The sequence below is a fragment of the Nasonia vitripennis genome, chromosome 1 (assembly GCF_009193385.2).
Source record: "Nasonia vitripennis strain AsymCx chromosome 1, Nvit_psr_1.1, whole genome shotgun sequence".
Classification (NCBI taxonomy): Eukaryota; Metazoa; Arthropoda; class Insecta; order Hymenoptera; family Pteromalidae; genus Nasonia; species Nasonia vitripennis.
In genome coordinates, this window is record NC_045757.1 from 16831381 (window position 1) to 16845585 (window position 14205).

Here is a 14205-nt window from a genome sequence, read left to right on the forward strand (position 1 = left end):
TCGCTCCAATGTCGCTTGTCAGATTCCCCAATAGGCTTTTATTTTCTCAATTATTTCAGTACTGGTCCAATACAGTTTGCCGTTGCTAAGCAAGCAGTCGACAATAACACATTTGTTCAACTAACCTCGTCTTTAACCTAATAACTTTATAGGTACGCGTACAATACGAGTTATAAAAAAATGTATAAAAAAACTAATTATGATTACGTGAAAAAGTGTAGAGCTCTGAAGAGGTTAAAACGCGACTCTTCGACATCATCGAAATCATCATTAGAGTCCGCTGTTGATTCTTGGAGCCTCAAGAAAAAACCTTATAGGTACAGTAATATTTCTAAAGTTACACTAAAGTTTGTTGTATCCATATAAATTCGTAATTGATCATTTTCTATATCACTTTTATTTTACAGCATAGACAGGATTGATAATTTAGAGTCGACTAAGACTACGATTTCTCGTGATAACAGTGTTTGCAGTATCGACAGTTTGCAGTGTACGAAAAGTGATGCTGAAAGTAATATTTGCAGTGTTGACACTTTAGATTCTGCAAAAAGTAATAAAATTGCAGTAACTGAGAAATCTCACAATATAAAGATAGAGGTACAGATAATTCACTATCGAATATTAAATTAATTAATCGACATTTATTTTTAATAATCGAAGGTATTTTTTTATACTTTATAATGCTTTTTATACCTATTGCAGATCGAATGTCAAGATAAAAATAATCTTACTTTGAAGGAAAAATTACAAGACTGGTGCGTTAATAATATATTTACATTAAGGAATTCCACGACGTCTCAACTCTTGAAGATTTTATACTCTGAGGGACATGACGAGTTACCAAGAACAGCCGAAACTTTACTTAAAACGAAGAAATTTACAAACGAAACAAGAATTATAAAAACAGCTAAATTAAATAATGGACTATATACGTATTTTGGAATCGCCGAAGTTTTAACTCTGATGATAGATCCTGAAATTTATAATGATGATCAAATCGAAATTTTAGTTAACATAGATGGAATGCCTATATACAAGTATTCAGACAAACAATTTTGGCCCATATTAATGAAAATTTACCATAGAGATTTTTTATGTAAACCTGGAATAGTTGCTCTTTATTGTGGCGATTCAAAGCCGTACTCCATTAATGAATATATGCATGATTTCGTTGAAGAAACAAACAAATTAATGGAAATCTGCGAACAGGGAACATTATTTTCCTCTGCAGGATCGCGGCGTTATGATGGGTTATTGTGTTAATAATTGCTGCATTATGACAGCCTGCGAATTTTATATGTAATTTATGTAACACTATGTAAATTATGTATTTTCTGGATTTCTGGAATTCTGGAAAGAGGAATAGTTATCTCTAATAAACAGTATACTTTTGATCTGAAAGGATTGATATGCGATACTCCAGCTAGAGCAGGCTGTAAATGCTGTAAAGGACATGGTGGCTTCTTTGCTTGCAAAAGGTGCACAGTGAAAGGTGTTACAATAAATAAAATACGAGTATACAGTCAGATAGATTGCGATTTAAGAACAAGAGAATCATTTCTAGTTAAAAGTCAACCGGAACATCATAAAAATGAAATTTCGCCTTTAACTTTGATTACTGGATTCGATCCCGTCAGACAAGTTTTTCTCGACTCAATGCATCTTTTTAATCTTGGAGTAATGAAATCACTTTTCGAAAAATTTATAGAACCTGGTAACTCAAACAAACTAAGTGCAGTTCAAAAAAATTCTCTCAATGATTTACTTCAGAAAATGACCCCTGGCATACCAATGGAGTTTCAAAGAGAGTTTCGACTTAAAAAATTTGGGTAATTGGAAAGCAACTCAATTCCAATTTGTTCTACTCTACGCATTACCTTTTTTATTCAAAAAATTAATATCTACTAACAAATATAAACATTTTCTTCTTTTATTTGTATCGAGCCGTGCGATTTTTAGTGAACATTTGGCTGTACCGTATGCAGATTACGCTAATGAATTATTACGAACATTTTTTACACTGATGCCTACTATGTATGGGACAGACACTCAGGTTATGAATATTCATAATTTGATTCATGTAGCAGATGATGTTCGATACATGAAAGCGCCATTATCAGCTGCCTTTCCGTTTGAAAGCTGTTTGGGTCAAATTAAAAAATTGATCCGCACGCCTAATAATCCATTGGTACAGGCTTCTCGACGTTTACACGAAATGCAATTAGGAACGTCTAGTTATATTGAAAAAAAGTATGTATTTAGCGAGTGTCTCGAAAAGAATTTATCTTTCTCCAAGTCTATTTCGAAACAAGAAAACCCGCATCATTGCGAAATTCTACAAGTTAAGTATAAACAATCAACGATTCGATCAAAATCTCCAGATAATCTTGTATTTTTGAATAGTAAAAAGACTTTGAAATCAATCGGTTATTTTTTGAAGGTAAGAAGTTAAAAATTCAAGGCTTTGTTTTATATTCCGAAAGTGCGTTCGATTACACCGGCACACGAAGAAAAAAAGTGGGGAGTACTTTTGACTAGACCCATGTATCCCTATGTATTTTGACGCGCTGAATCCGAATTCGGTGTCTGTTTTGCCCGTACACCCCGAAAATTTTGAGTAAATAGCGAAAAACCGTGAAAAACCGTAAAAAATCGCTGAAAATCGCATTTATAGACGTTGGTAAATGTTAGAAAGATGTCTTATAAGTGTATTATACCTGATTTCAGTGTATTTTGACGCGCTGAATCCGAATTCGGTGTCTGTTTTTCTCGTACGCCCCCAGAATTTTGGGTAAATAGCGAAAACCCGTGAAAAACCGTCAAAACCCGTAAAAGATCACTGAAAATCGCATTTATAGACGTTGGTAAACGTTACAAAATTTTCTTATGAGTGTATTATATCTGATTTCAGTGTATTTTGACGCGCTAAATCCGAACCCGGTGTTTGTTTTGCCCGTACACCCCCAAAACTTTGATTAAATAGCGAAAAACCGTGAAAAACCGTGAACAATCGCTGAAAATCGTATTCATAGACGTTGGTAAATGTTAGAAAGTTTTCTTATAAGTAAAGGCGATTAAAATACAACTATTTAATAAATCAGCCACATATGTAAACATGTATTCTAATCTATTTCATACTATTTACAGAGCCTGAATCTTCCCAAACCTCTGGCACTGCGAGTAAGAAGAGAAAGAAGGGAAAAAAGAGGAAGAGAGATGCCACTGTCGCTGAAAACTCTGATGTAGAGCCTCAACCCGTCGCCATTAATCAATTGCCATTAGATCCGAAATGTGAGTAGCATTATAAGATATTGATTATTCAACATTTAAGCTTTGTCAATAATTAAGCGCTGTAATATTGTTCCATTTATTTTTAGATAAATTAGTGACACAAGATTTGGAAAATTTATATAAAAAAATCAAGTCAAGTATGAAGTCCATGAAAACAAGTCTGCAGCACGATTATCGAGAGCGCACCGACAATATCCTCAGTAATTTAGCTGCTTCGGGGATAAGTTTAACATCAGATGGAAGTTTAATCACATTACGTGGATTATTAACTAAAACGACCCTAGCTGAATTTCAAGAATTGTACGAGAGTATAAAAGAAGGCAGTGAGCAACTAAAAATATTGGTAAGCTAATACAAACACGTGTCAAATTGCTTGCTTTTATCTCTGTATAATAATAATTAAATATTATTTACAGCCTGTATGGATGGTAAAATACATCAACTGCGCTGAGTGTTACAAGACTGCAATTAGTAAGGTGTTGAATTCCATCATGGCAAAATCCGTTCAAATGGAATATTCTGGCTGCGGGCGTGCTATAAAAGGAGTAAAAAAACTAAATTTTAGCGCAACGTCGATCTTTAAATTAATGAAAAGTAAAAAATCAAAATTAATAAGTTACAAATTTTTTATAAAATTAGAATACGTGCTTAAATTATTTTTATTATTACAGCATTGAATGTTGAAAAGTTCACGGTTTCGGAGGAAACTATTTTATTAAGGACTTCACGATGGTTGCCTTCTTCCATGGGCCGTAGCGATAACAGTAGTGTTTTCAATTTATAACATTTCAATTTTCGACTCAACAGCCGCAGCAACGACGTCGCGCACAACGTGAAAGCCGGGAAACAAAAGTCAGAGCTTACGCAGCAGCGAGATAGCGCGTATACGTGCTTATATTCGCGATAAGTTTCCCGGAGTTGACCGACATGTGTACCCTGTTCTCTCCGTCCGTTTCGTGCGGAAGCTGCTTTCACGGCTTGGTACACGTAGTACGACTTAGTCGACACCTGGGTAAACATACTGTTGCCACTACGCGTATATCATCGCGTGTGCGTACCGTCGTAAAGATTCTCTCTCTCTCTCTCTCTCTCTCTCTCTCTCTCTCTCTCTCTCTCTCTCTCTCTCTCTCTCTCTCTCTCTCTCTCTCTCTCTTTCTCACTCATTCAGTCCCTTTGGCAACCCCTCGCCTGAGAGACACTATTATAACGTATATGGATGCAGCTAGCATACTTGCTACTTCCGCCGATGGTATACGAGAGACAGCTCTTTTGCACCTACAGCGAGTACTTACCTTGAACGAATGCTGCGTAAATGAGATGCCTAGCAGTTGTCAATCGACTGTAGATTTGATGCAGTGAATTCGGTAGAAACCATTAGTGCGAAATTTGGTGTGCTTCGCTAGCAACAAAATGCTTTGTTGAGCTCGAATTTGATGGTAGCTATTCTAATCGAAGAATTCGAATGAAATATCGTCACTTACAATGACTTTAAAAATCAAAGAACTCGTAGTCGATAGGAGGACCGATATCGATTGTCTGTCGAATCCATTTTTTGTTGTTGTTCCATTTCACGCGTCATATTTTTTGCATCAAAGTTTTTCGATTAATGGAATGCCAAATCCACGGTTGGACAGGCCAAAAATTTTCTTGACAGATGATCGATACGAGTTATGAATCTTTTATCTGGTATATAAAACCCAATGGAGGAACATCGCATCGGTAATGTACAACATAAATCCTCAGAAACACGTTTTTTTTATAAAAATATAATTTCGCATTTTCAGCTCATTGGCGTTGTTTATCATCTAAGCAATCTAAGCAAGAAATGATAGTGACTCGTAAGAAGAGAAAATGGGATTGAAAAACTTTGTAAATACTAAGCAGACAATCATTACGTGCTTTCGTCCCGTACTACGTCGTGAAACGTGAAATACGAGGGCAGATGCGGTGGATCCAGAGAGAAGAAGCTAATTTGTGAGTAAAATTATTCGAATAAAAAACTTTCGGCGGGTCTCTTATACGGCTACCATCACTTTCTAACGGCTCGAAGGCTGGACACGCCGACTCGGACAGTTCGAGTGAGCGGGTACCCTTTTATGACGTCATCCTTATGTAGCACCCGAAAGCCTATGTGGCACTTGAATACAAAAAGAAGAATCTCCTCCGAATACCCTAGAGAAAAGAACCGCGCCCAATTTCGAATCGTTAAAAATACAGTCTCGCCCTGTGATACCTGTGGCAGGGCAAGAACTTATTTATGTATCGTGGGCGTTTATAGCGAAAAAAGAGTAGAACAGTTTAACTTCAGAAGTCGTGGGGATTCATTCGTGGTCATTTGCAGGAGTAGTACGTCCAAAAGTAAGTTGACGTAATCTCCAAATCCGGATTCTAAAGGGAAAATAAATAATTAAATGGTAGTTTGTGGAGTTGGATTTATTATGACAAAGTATTTTCCAACTAATTGCACTTCCTTGCATTATTGTTATCATATGGGCAGGCAGATTATTATGAAGTATAACTATTCGTAGAGTTTGAATGAGATTGTCGTAATTATATGCTTTCCTCCAACATCCAGTTTTTTTTTATACAGTGATTTTATACACAGTGTGATATGCAGTGCTAAACTATACGCCTTTAGCATACATATCGAAAGTTTCCATGCAATTCTAGAAGCGCCAAGATAGGGTATATTAACGAACGGTCTTTCGATCGTGATTAACTTTGTTCCTATTAGGCGGTTCGTTAGCTTATTGCTTAATGATTTCTGATTTAGCTATAGTTAGCGATGCATCGTAGCGAAACAGCGCATATCGAACATGAAGGTAAGCTGTTTATGCAATTTCCAGCATAATCTCACTAAATCTAATCGTATGTTTTAGTTCATGTTTACTTTACGTAAAAATTGCAATAATTCATACGCGTGTGTACCTTGAATAATGGATAAGTAATCCTTTAATACCCATTTTTATGGTACAGCATTAAAAGCTGAACAGAAAATATGCACTAAGCACATTTCAAAACTCGACGCTTCACACATCTCTGACGTGTCGCAGTATCGATGGAATCGAATCAATGAGGTATAATTTTTTTGTAGTACTGGAGATATCGAGTAACGAAAGGGAAGTTCTATTTGTTTTACCGAAATCGAAACTATAGGATCTCCTTTCATCTCTTGACTTTGTCGACATATACATGAAGTGGCATAGACACAGTCGTAGGATACACAGAACTTGAGACTCAAAGGAAATGCTGTATATATGTATTCTGTACTACTACTGAAGATGAAATGCTTGCGCGCATGATAGAGGAAAGCAGGACTGTAGCGTTATTCTTGGACCAAACTTTTCCTCGTATAAATAAAAGAAAGACAGCTTCCGTTTTCTTGGGACAGATGTAGGTTATACGAGAAAGAAAATTCTGCTTCCAAATAATTGAAGATTAAAACGATGTAATCGAAGGCGATTATGTTTTGACATACCTTCATTCACGCGACCGTTGAATTCCATATATATATATAAGGAATGCCCATTGTGTACATTGAACGAAACGTTCCGACATCGCGAAGAATGTCGAGAACAAAAGTACGAAATTCGCTGCATTGTAAATTTCTTTGTAAAAATCCAGTGAACTAGTTCCTCTGCTGCTTCTCTGTGAGAGAGAGAAAAGACGCGAAACTTTTTGTAAAGCTTCAAGGGGGGCGGGGGATCCTTCGAAATAACTGGAATAGCCATCCCCGACTGCGTGTAAAATATGCGACTTTTAAAAATATAATTTCACGCAAGTTTTTTCGAAAACATTTATACGGAAGCGAATTGCGCGAATAGTATAGCGCGACGCCGCGGGAAGCGCTTGCAGTATACACATCCGTTTTATCAATGCTAGCCTTCCATACTTTCGGCTGGAAACTTTTCTTCCCTGCGTGCGCGGGAACGGCAACTTATATGAAAAAAAAACGCCCCTGCAACGTCCGAGAGTGTCAGAGTAGCTCCACCGCGTAGCATCTGTGAATCTCATTCTACCGAGTCTTATTTGCTTCTTCCATAGATATATACCACATAGAACGTGTACTACTCGTGTCCTTTTCGTGGAAGCAGCAGCAGCAGCGCAAGCTCCTATCTCGCAGCTAGGCATTCTTTCTTTGCACATCGTAAGCTTGTTCCGCCGTAACGTACTTGTCGCGGGGCGGCGCGCACTGCGGCGGTCAAACGCCGGAAACTCATTCTTATATAGGTATATATATTCTTATATATAAATATATAACTGTGGTGGCCACACAGCACCCACTCGCACACACACGCTCACCCACTCGCACACACACACTCTCACACACGCGCGCACACATATACAATCCTCACGCGCGCGCGCACGTGAAGATTCCAGCGTTCGTGCCTCGAACGACGCGGCCCGGATTAGAACTCGGTTTTTCCGGCCCGGCCGAGCGCATTTGGACAATTAAGTCCTCCGCATCGAGGAGGCAGTAAAACGCTCGGGCCCGCGCTCGAACCCTTTTATTGCGGTCATCCGCACCTCAACGCGGGCGGCTAAAGCTCGCCGGCGAGGTTATCCCTGGCGTAATAAAACAGTAAACGGCCGGCCGTTTGGGCCAGCTGCCCTCGCCACCGACGCGCTATCCGGACCGCGCGTGCTCCGTCCCTGCCAATCCGATCGGCGATCGAGACCTTCGACGGTCGATGCTAGAGCCGACCAGAAACAGTTCAACTGGAGCCACGACACGAGTCGCATCACCTCCAGATATTGTCACGCAAATCAACGACAAATAAACGACCACTCCGAAACATCAAGTTCCGCGTTATTCGATTTCTTCACCTCACATTCTCCTTCACTCTCCTGCGCCACCTCACTCCCATATATATATATATATACCTATATAAGAATTGGCACCTGCTGTGTCGTCCTCTTTCCTCCCTCTCTCTCTCTCTCTCTCTCTCTCTCTCTCTCTCTCTCTCTCTCTCTCTCTCTCTCTCTTTCTCTCCACACGCCACTTTTTCCCTCGCCACCGCGCCGTCTTTTAGCTCTATTGTCTTGCTGCTTTATTTGCGGGCCGCGCCGCGCTGTCCTTTAATATCTGCTGCATAAAAATATAATTCACCGTAAAAAGGAGCTGGGGTCGTCGCTGTACGCCAGATACATTGTCGCCGTCCGCGAGACTTTTTCTCTCTCAACTGCTACTTAAAAAATTTACTGGCTTAATGAAAAGAATTAGGTTGAAGTAGGTTATTCATTTCGTGATGAAAAATTTGAAAAAAATTCTCAGCTCGACTTCTGCTTTGCTTGAATATTCTTGATAATGCAAACGCGCAAAGCAGAAAATGCTTTCAATGCGCTTCGTTATTCTTGTGTATTAAACATGTAATAACGTAGAATAAAGTGGATTTTCAACGATGCTTTTTTGGCCCATCTTTTCAACGTAGTTTATTTGTTCTTCAAGTGTGCAGGGCTTTTTCCAAAAGCTCCACTTTCGAGATCGCGAAAGCTTATGCTTTGAGAGAACGAAAACAATCTTCGTACATAGAAGGTATACAAGAAGGGAAAAAAACAATCGCTGAAATTAAAAGCCAATATTTCCACTCATAAAGTGTTCGCGTATTATACGTCTCCGCATAAAATATGTATCACTTAGCACGGTTTGATTCTCGCGCCTCTTGATGACGAGTTAATTATGACACGCCAAGAAAAGAAAGAGCGCATGCCGTAAGCCCTTCTACGGTCTGAGATCGATTAGTGCGCGCAAGAGCGTCAGATTCGTTTCGGCATCGATCGAGAGCAGTGTGATCCGAAGCCTAGCCTCTATTCACGTGTAGCTTTTTTATTGTGCCTGTATAGTAATCGCTGTAATTTGAATTATATTTGTTAGTGAATCACTCGCGTGTGATTCCTCCCTTATTTCTATAATTCGTGTAAATAAAGTGCCTGTAATTCCGTGTGGGCGAGACACAAGCGTGCTGTCATCGCATAGCGAATCTTCGCTATAGGTCCCCGTCGCGACGACTCGACGAGTCGTCTCAAGTCGTTCACGGAGCGAGGGCTGGACCCGTTCCCGAGACGTCGGGCCCCTGTGACTTGCTGGGCGTTGCCACCCCGGGATATCTCCATCTTCTCGATCGACAATCTACCCAGAAGAGAGGGTGGTCCGTCACGTACAGCGCACCGATATTTGCGATTTGCGGCGTTATTGTAGGGGCTGGTCCCCGAAATATTAGGTAAGCGAGCGCTCTTTAAATATAAGGATCGATTATCCACTGCGTAAGTTAAATTAGGTAATAAGTTTTGACTTTTGTATTTTATGCTTACATAAATTCATTAATTTACTTGATAAATAAATAATTTCTATTTCACTAGCTTGCTCAGGCTTTTCCCTCTGTTCCGAGAGGGTTTTTATGCCTAAGCAAGTTACTCCGTTTATATTTAGTTTAACCGCGAAATTGCTGCATTTTTTATTTAAGGACCCGACTATACTCATTCCTTTTCCCACTTCCTTCATAAATGTAATTTGACTGTTTTCATAAAGGCAACACGCTGCTAAATAAATCGCGAGTCAAGCAAGGCACTAGCATATAGGTATATATATAGCGCCCTTTCGTACACTGGGCGGGTGTATAGAGATCCTAGATAACGCCTCGGTTAATATTTGCTCGTCGCGTGCACATGGGCCGTATCTCTAAAACTGACCTTCGCTTCCGGGACACGCGTTCTTCTCTCTCCGCCGGAGTGTGTGGGTATACACACGCAGCGAACACAAGCTCCGGATGAAATTAAGCTCTCTTTCTCTACGGCGTTGAGCTTACAGCAGCAGCTTTTTTAAGCCTGTTTTCTTTGGCGAACAATCCTCCCGCCAATATAGGCGCGCACGCGCGCGTGTGTGTATTGTGGTTGTTTTCCTATCGCTAAGCACCGCCACTCGTGCTCCCGGCTTGTTTCGCCCAGTCACCGGGAGCTCGTGTGTCTCTTATCAGCTCTTCACTTTCCGATTAACCGACGCGTCGGCTTTCTTCTCTTTCTCTCTCGCTTGCAGCTTTCACTTTCTTTCGGGCCGACGTCGCTCGTAATCTCGCTATCCGTCTGCTCCACTTCTCACGTCGGCGACGTCCGAGCGTCTGTTGGCCCTGGCGTATCAATCTTCGCCCATCTGCGTTACGCTGTCACGAAGCGCTCCAACGCTATTTGTTTAATTGTCAGGGGCTCTTTGAGTGATGGTCTTGGCCTTGCCTGACTACCTAGCTTCCCTACAGGAGCTTTTACATGTGTATATATGTGTGTGTGTGTGTAGTAGCAGAGATATCCACCACGATACACGCACACTTCTGGTCTGCTGTGCTGAAGGTATACGTACACGCCAGAGTTATAAGGGTCACTCGGCGAGAAGAGGGTGAAAAAAGCGGGAGTCAACGTCCGCGAGACTGCGGTCGTGCGGAAGGAAATCGTATACCCCCCGATATACTCCGCGATGAGCCTATATGTAGTAATATAGATGTAATGAAGGCAGAAATCGTGTGAAAGTAAATGGGCTGTTGACCCGACGCTGTTTACGTGACCGTGACATTATCTGCGCTCGGGTAGGAGGGGGTTATAATGAACTGGTCGTGTCTCGTGGTTGATTCCTTGCAATAACACTTGGTCCTGTAATAAATGGCGTATATGCTTCAGAAGTGAGGATCACATCACACTCTCGCATTACAAATCAAATAAAGCTTTCGATAATGTAGTCATTCGTGACTTTTGTCTAATTGATATGTAGGTAAATTCTCGTATTTGATAGAACGATCCCGTATAGGCGTAATTAATTGCGTACAAACATGCGGTTGGCAAAATTGACTTTGAACTCATTGAAACAGTAGTGCTCGAATGTGAAACCACCCTGCGGACAATAGCTTTTAGATCCGTAATTGGATATTCTTGTAAACATTAGGGATTTGCACCTATATCACGATGAACTTAATCTGCAATTTTGCTTTCGTTATCTGTGCATTGAATAAATGACGGTTAAAAATGTAAATTTTTGTCCGCTGTATAAAACAAAATTTTAAATAATCCATGGAATTTATTGTGCTCGGTATAAATGCAATTAAAGGAGTAAATTTTTTACTTCAAAAGTATCCGAGTTTCCAACAATCCACCGAGGAATGAATAAGCAATTTAATCATTTCAATTTAAATTTTATTTTATGAAGCTGTTCGAAGTAGAGTTATCGTCACAATTGTTTTAAAATGAATCGAAGAAAATTAAATTTTGTTATAATTAATCCGCTCTCTCACTACACGAATACCAGATTCTAAAAGCATGTCTTAATAAGTTCTTATCAAATTACTCGAAGCTGAAGTTAAGGAAAGGTTACCGAAAATACCGACAATTGTAGTCAGCCGCATCGGAATGGATAAATATGAAATAAGTCCTATTTCCGTACGAGAAGAGCTGTTAGTCCGGGCGCTGAGTATGTAGCAAATTCCATCCCCGTGAAGTACTCATCCGTCGACGGCATTCGAGCCAACAAGGTTTTCCAACGACCGTTCAATTTTCAAGACTCGCTCAGGTTTCGAATCCGCACTGAAAAGCGAGTCTTCACGTGGATCAAGCTTCCAACAAACACACACACACACACACACACACACACACATAAGTACAGCGCGGACAGGGCAAGAGAGAGAGAGAGAGAGAGAGAGAGAGAGAGAGAGAGAGAGAGAGAGAACTCGGTGGCCCTCCCAACCGCGATGTCCTATATAAGATTTAATGCCGGCCGGCCGAAACGACCGCTAGTACTGGCTTGCCATTAGTCAGCGAGCCATAGGCGAAGGTTTACGGTATTACGTACGTTGATGAATTATGGTCGCGTGGAAAATCGTTAAACCGTCTAGCGCCCTTCTCCTCCTGCACTGCCTCAAGGCTCGAACGGCTCGCCGATGCCTCGCTCTGCCTTAATGGGGCTCTGGACCGCCGGCTTGGAAACCTGCTAGGTAAACAGTCGTAAAGCTCTTAGATTCGTTTATCGATCCTGGTAATGGATATCGATTCCCGCATATCTTTAGCCCGCATGGGCCAGTAGCCGAATGCGCGAATCGCAAGTTCATAACTCACACGAGCAATCCCGCTGGGATCCGTCATAGTTTTCGAGGTCATACTGTATTTTTTTCCAAACGGGAGTGAGCCGATTTTTCGTTTAGCTTATTATTTTATCTACAACGTTTTTTCAGAGTTGTTCGTTTGTGTATGATATTATACGCCGGACCGTAATAAACACCTCACCTTCACTGTAAATTTGAGTAATTTTCCGATTTAATAATAGTTGAAGTACATATGAAGCCCCCTATACATTAAAAGTATACACGTTAATGAATAAACGACGCATCAAATTTTAAAATATGTGCTCGAAATGTTACATTGTTCACATTGTTACAGTCCAGCATGACGATATATCTAAAGCGAAAAGCGTTTCCAGTTTGCATAGGCAATCGACTCAGCAAAATCCTCGAATTCGCTTCTATGCATTGATATATAATATTCGCACAGTAGTCCGTCCGATTTTCCAAATACACTCTCTTCTGGCTGTCCAGAGTGTCGATAAAACGGAGAAGAGAAAAACGAAAGAAAAAGTATCGCAAGAAACGCATTTATGTATAATTTTGAGAAAACCGTATTTCCCCCTGCAGCAGCGGCCCGCTGCAGCGATAGTGAGAGCCATTTCAATTTTCGTCCGAAAGCGCCAAAGTGCGCGCGGCAATAATCAAAGCTTCGATATTAAAATCGCCGGGAAAAATATTTTTTCAAGCGTCGATTCTCTTTCCCTCGGCAGCACGCGAATGAAATTCGGCGCGTTTGTATATATATATATATATATATATATATATATATATATATATATATATGTGTGTGTGTGTGTATATATACATATACTCACGCACACAGAGCTGGGGCAAACCGCGCATTCCGCGCAGCCACGGCAGCAGCCGCTTTTGCATTCGTTGCCTCGCTTAAATTTCAAAAGCTCTCAAGTCAATTACCGTGAATTTCCCGCGCCCTGTCAATGCAATTTCAGACGGCCGCGCGAGTTTCGATTATCGGGGCACAAATTTCGCGCGGCGTCCCGGCTGCGCGATGATGGGACTTTGGAGAAAAAAACCAAAGCGAGCGCGCGTATACACGAAACCTATAATATGCATGTGTTCGCGCGCGCGCTTCGATGAACGCGGCGAAGGACGCGAGCTAAGGAAGCAAAATAACGGAGAAAAAAAGCGAAAAGAGGAGGTAAGTGCAACAAAAGGTATACCCGGTTTGAATGCGGGCAAAAAGTAAGCGGAAAAAAAAGGGTAGAGGACGATGGTACTGCGATTCACCCCAAACATTTTTCCAGCGCCGAAGCTGTATAAGGGCTTGAACATCGACGCTTCAATTTTTGCGCTCGAAAATTCGTTTTCATTTCATCGAAGAACGAGAAACGTTTTACTTAATTTCGATGGAATGGATTTTTTTATTCCTTGCATTTTCATTTTACGGTTCGATTCGCCTACGTGAATACTTAAATAGTGCAGAGATTTTCGCAGATATAAAATCTTGGTTTAATCCTTCGTATAAAACTTTATTCGAGACGATATACAATAGTGAATTGCGATATTATAACGTCGCACGTCAAGTAACCGCAATCACCATATATCGCAACATTGGAAATGTAAAAAAAGATACTCGGCTTCTTGCTGTTCAAAATTTATCAAGGGATTGGAAAAAGAGTCACTTGACAGCAGATATCTTTGACTGCATTACAAGTCCTGCCACGTCAGAGGATTCACCCATGATTGGCTCAAAATATTCTCAGCCTCTATAGCGCATTTGCAGAGCACAGCTATAGTACAACAGAATTGACGAAACCACGCCACAGCACAGTAAATATCGAGCAAATCAAGCCTC

At 40.6% G+C, this 14205-nt stretch overlaps 2 protein-coding genes across 2 annotated transcripts; both read left to right on the forward strand.

Annotated features, from left to right (window-relative positions):
* The first annotated feature begins 10 nt into the window (after positions 1-10).
* Positions 11-1401, forward strand: LOC103317735. The gene is made up of 3 exons (XM_008216525.4): positions 11-317; positions 408-597; positions 703-1401. Exons 1-3 carry the CDS (start codon positions 181-183, stop codon positions 1261-1263), a joined length of 888 nt encoding a protein of 295 aa, XP_008214747.1. The 5' UTR covers positions 11-180; the 3' UTR covers positions 1264-1401.
* Positions 1402-2828: 1427 nt separating this feature from the next.
* LOC103317730 lies at positions 2829-9734 on the forward strand. Its single transcript, XM_031927593.1, has 4 exons — positions 2829-3291; positions 3378-3634; positions 3708-3885; positions 3963-9734. The coding sequence occupies exons 2-4, from the start codon at positions 3431-3433 to the stop codon at positions 4073-4075; spliced, it is 495 nt and encodes a 164-aa protein (XP_031783453.1). The 5' UTR covers positions 2829-3291; positions 3378-3430; the 3' UTR covers positions 4076-9734.
* Positions 9735-14205: the final 4471 nt, after the last annotated feature.

Coding starts and splice junctions, on each gene's coding strand:
- LOC103317735 (XM_008216525.4), top strand. CDS start 181: ATGTATAAAAAAACTAATTATGATTACGTGAAAAAGTGTAGAGCTCTG. Junction 318..407: donor CTCAAGAAAAAACCTTATAG/GTACAGTAATAT, acceptor TTTATTTTACAG/CATAGACAGGATTGATAATT. Junction 598..702: donor CTCACAATATAAAGATAGAG/GTACAGATAATT, acceptor TACCTATTGCAG/ATCGAATGTCAAGATAAAAA.
- LOC103317730 (XM_031927593.1), top strand. CDS start 3,431: ATGAAGTCCATGAAAACAAGTCTGCAGCACGATTATCGAGAGCGCACC. Junction 3,635..3,707: donor GTGAGCAACTAAAAATATTG/GTAAGCTAATAC, acceptor TATTATTTACAG/CCTGTATGGATGGTAAAATA. Junction 3,886..3,962: donor GATCTTTAAATTAATGAAAA/GTAAAAAATCAA, acceptor TTATTATTACAG/CATTGAATGTTGAAAAGTTC.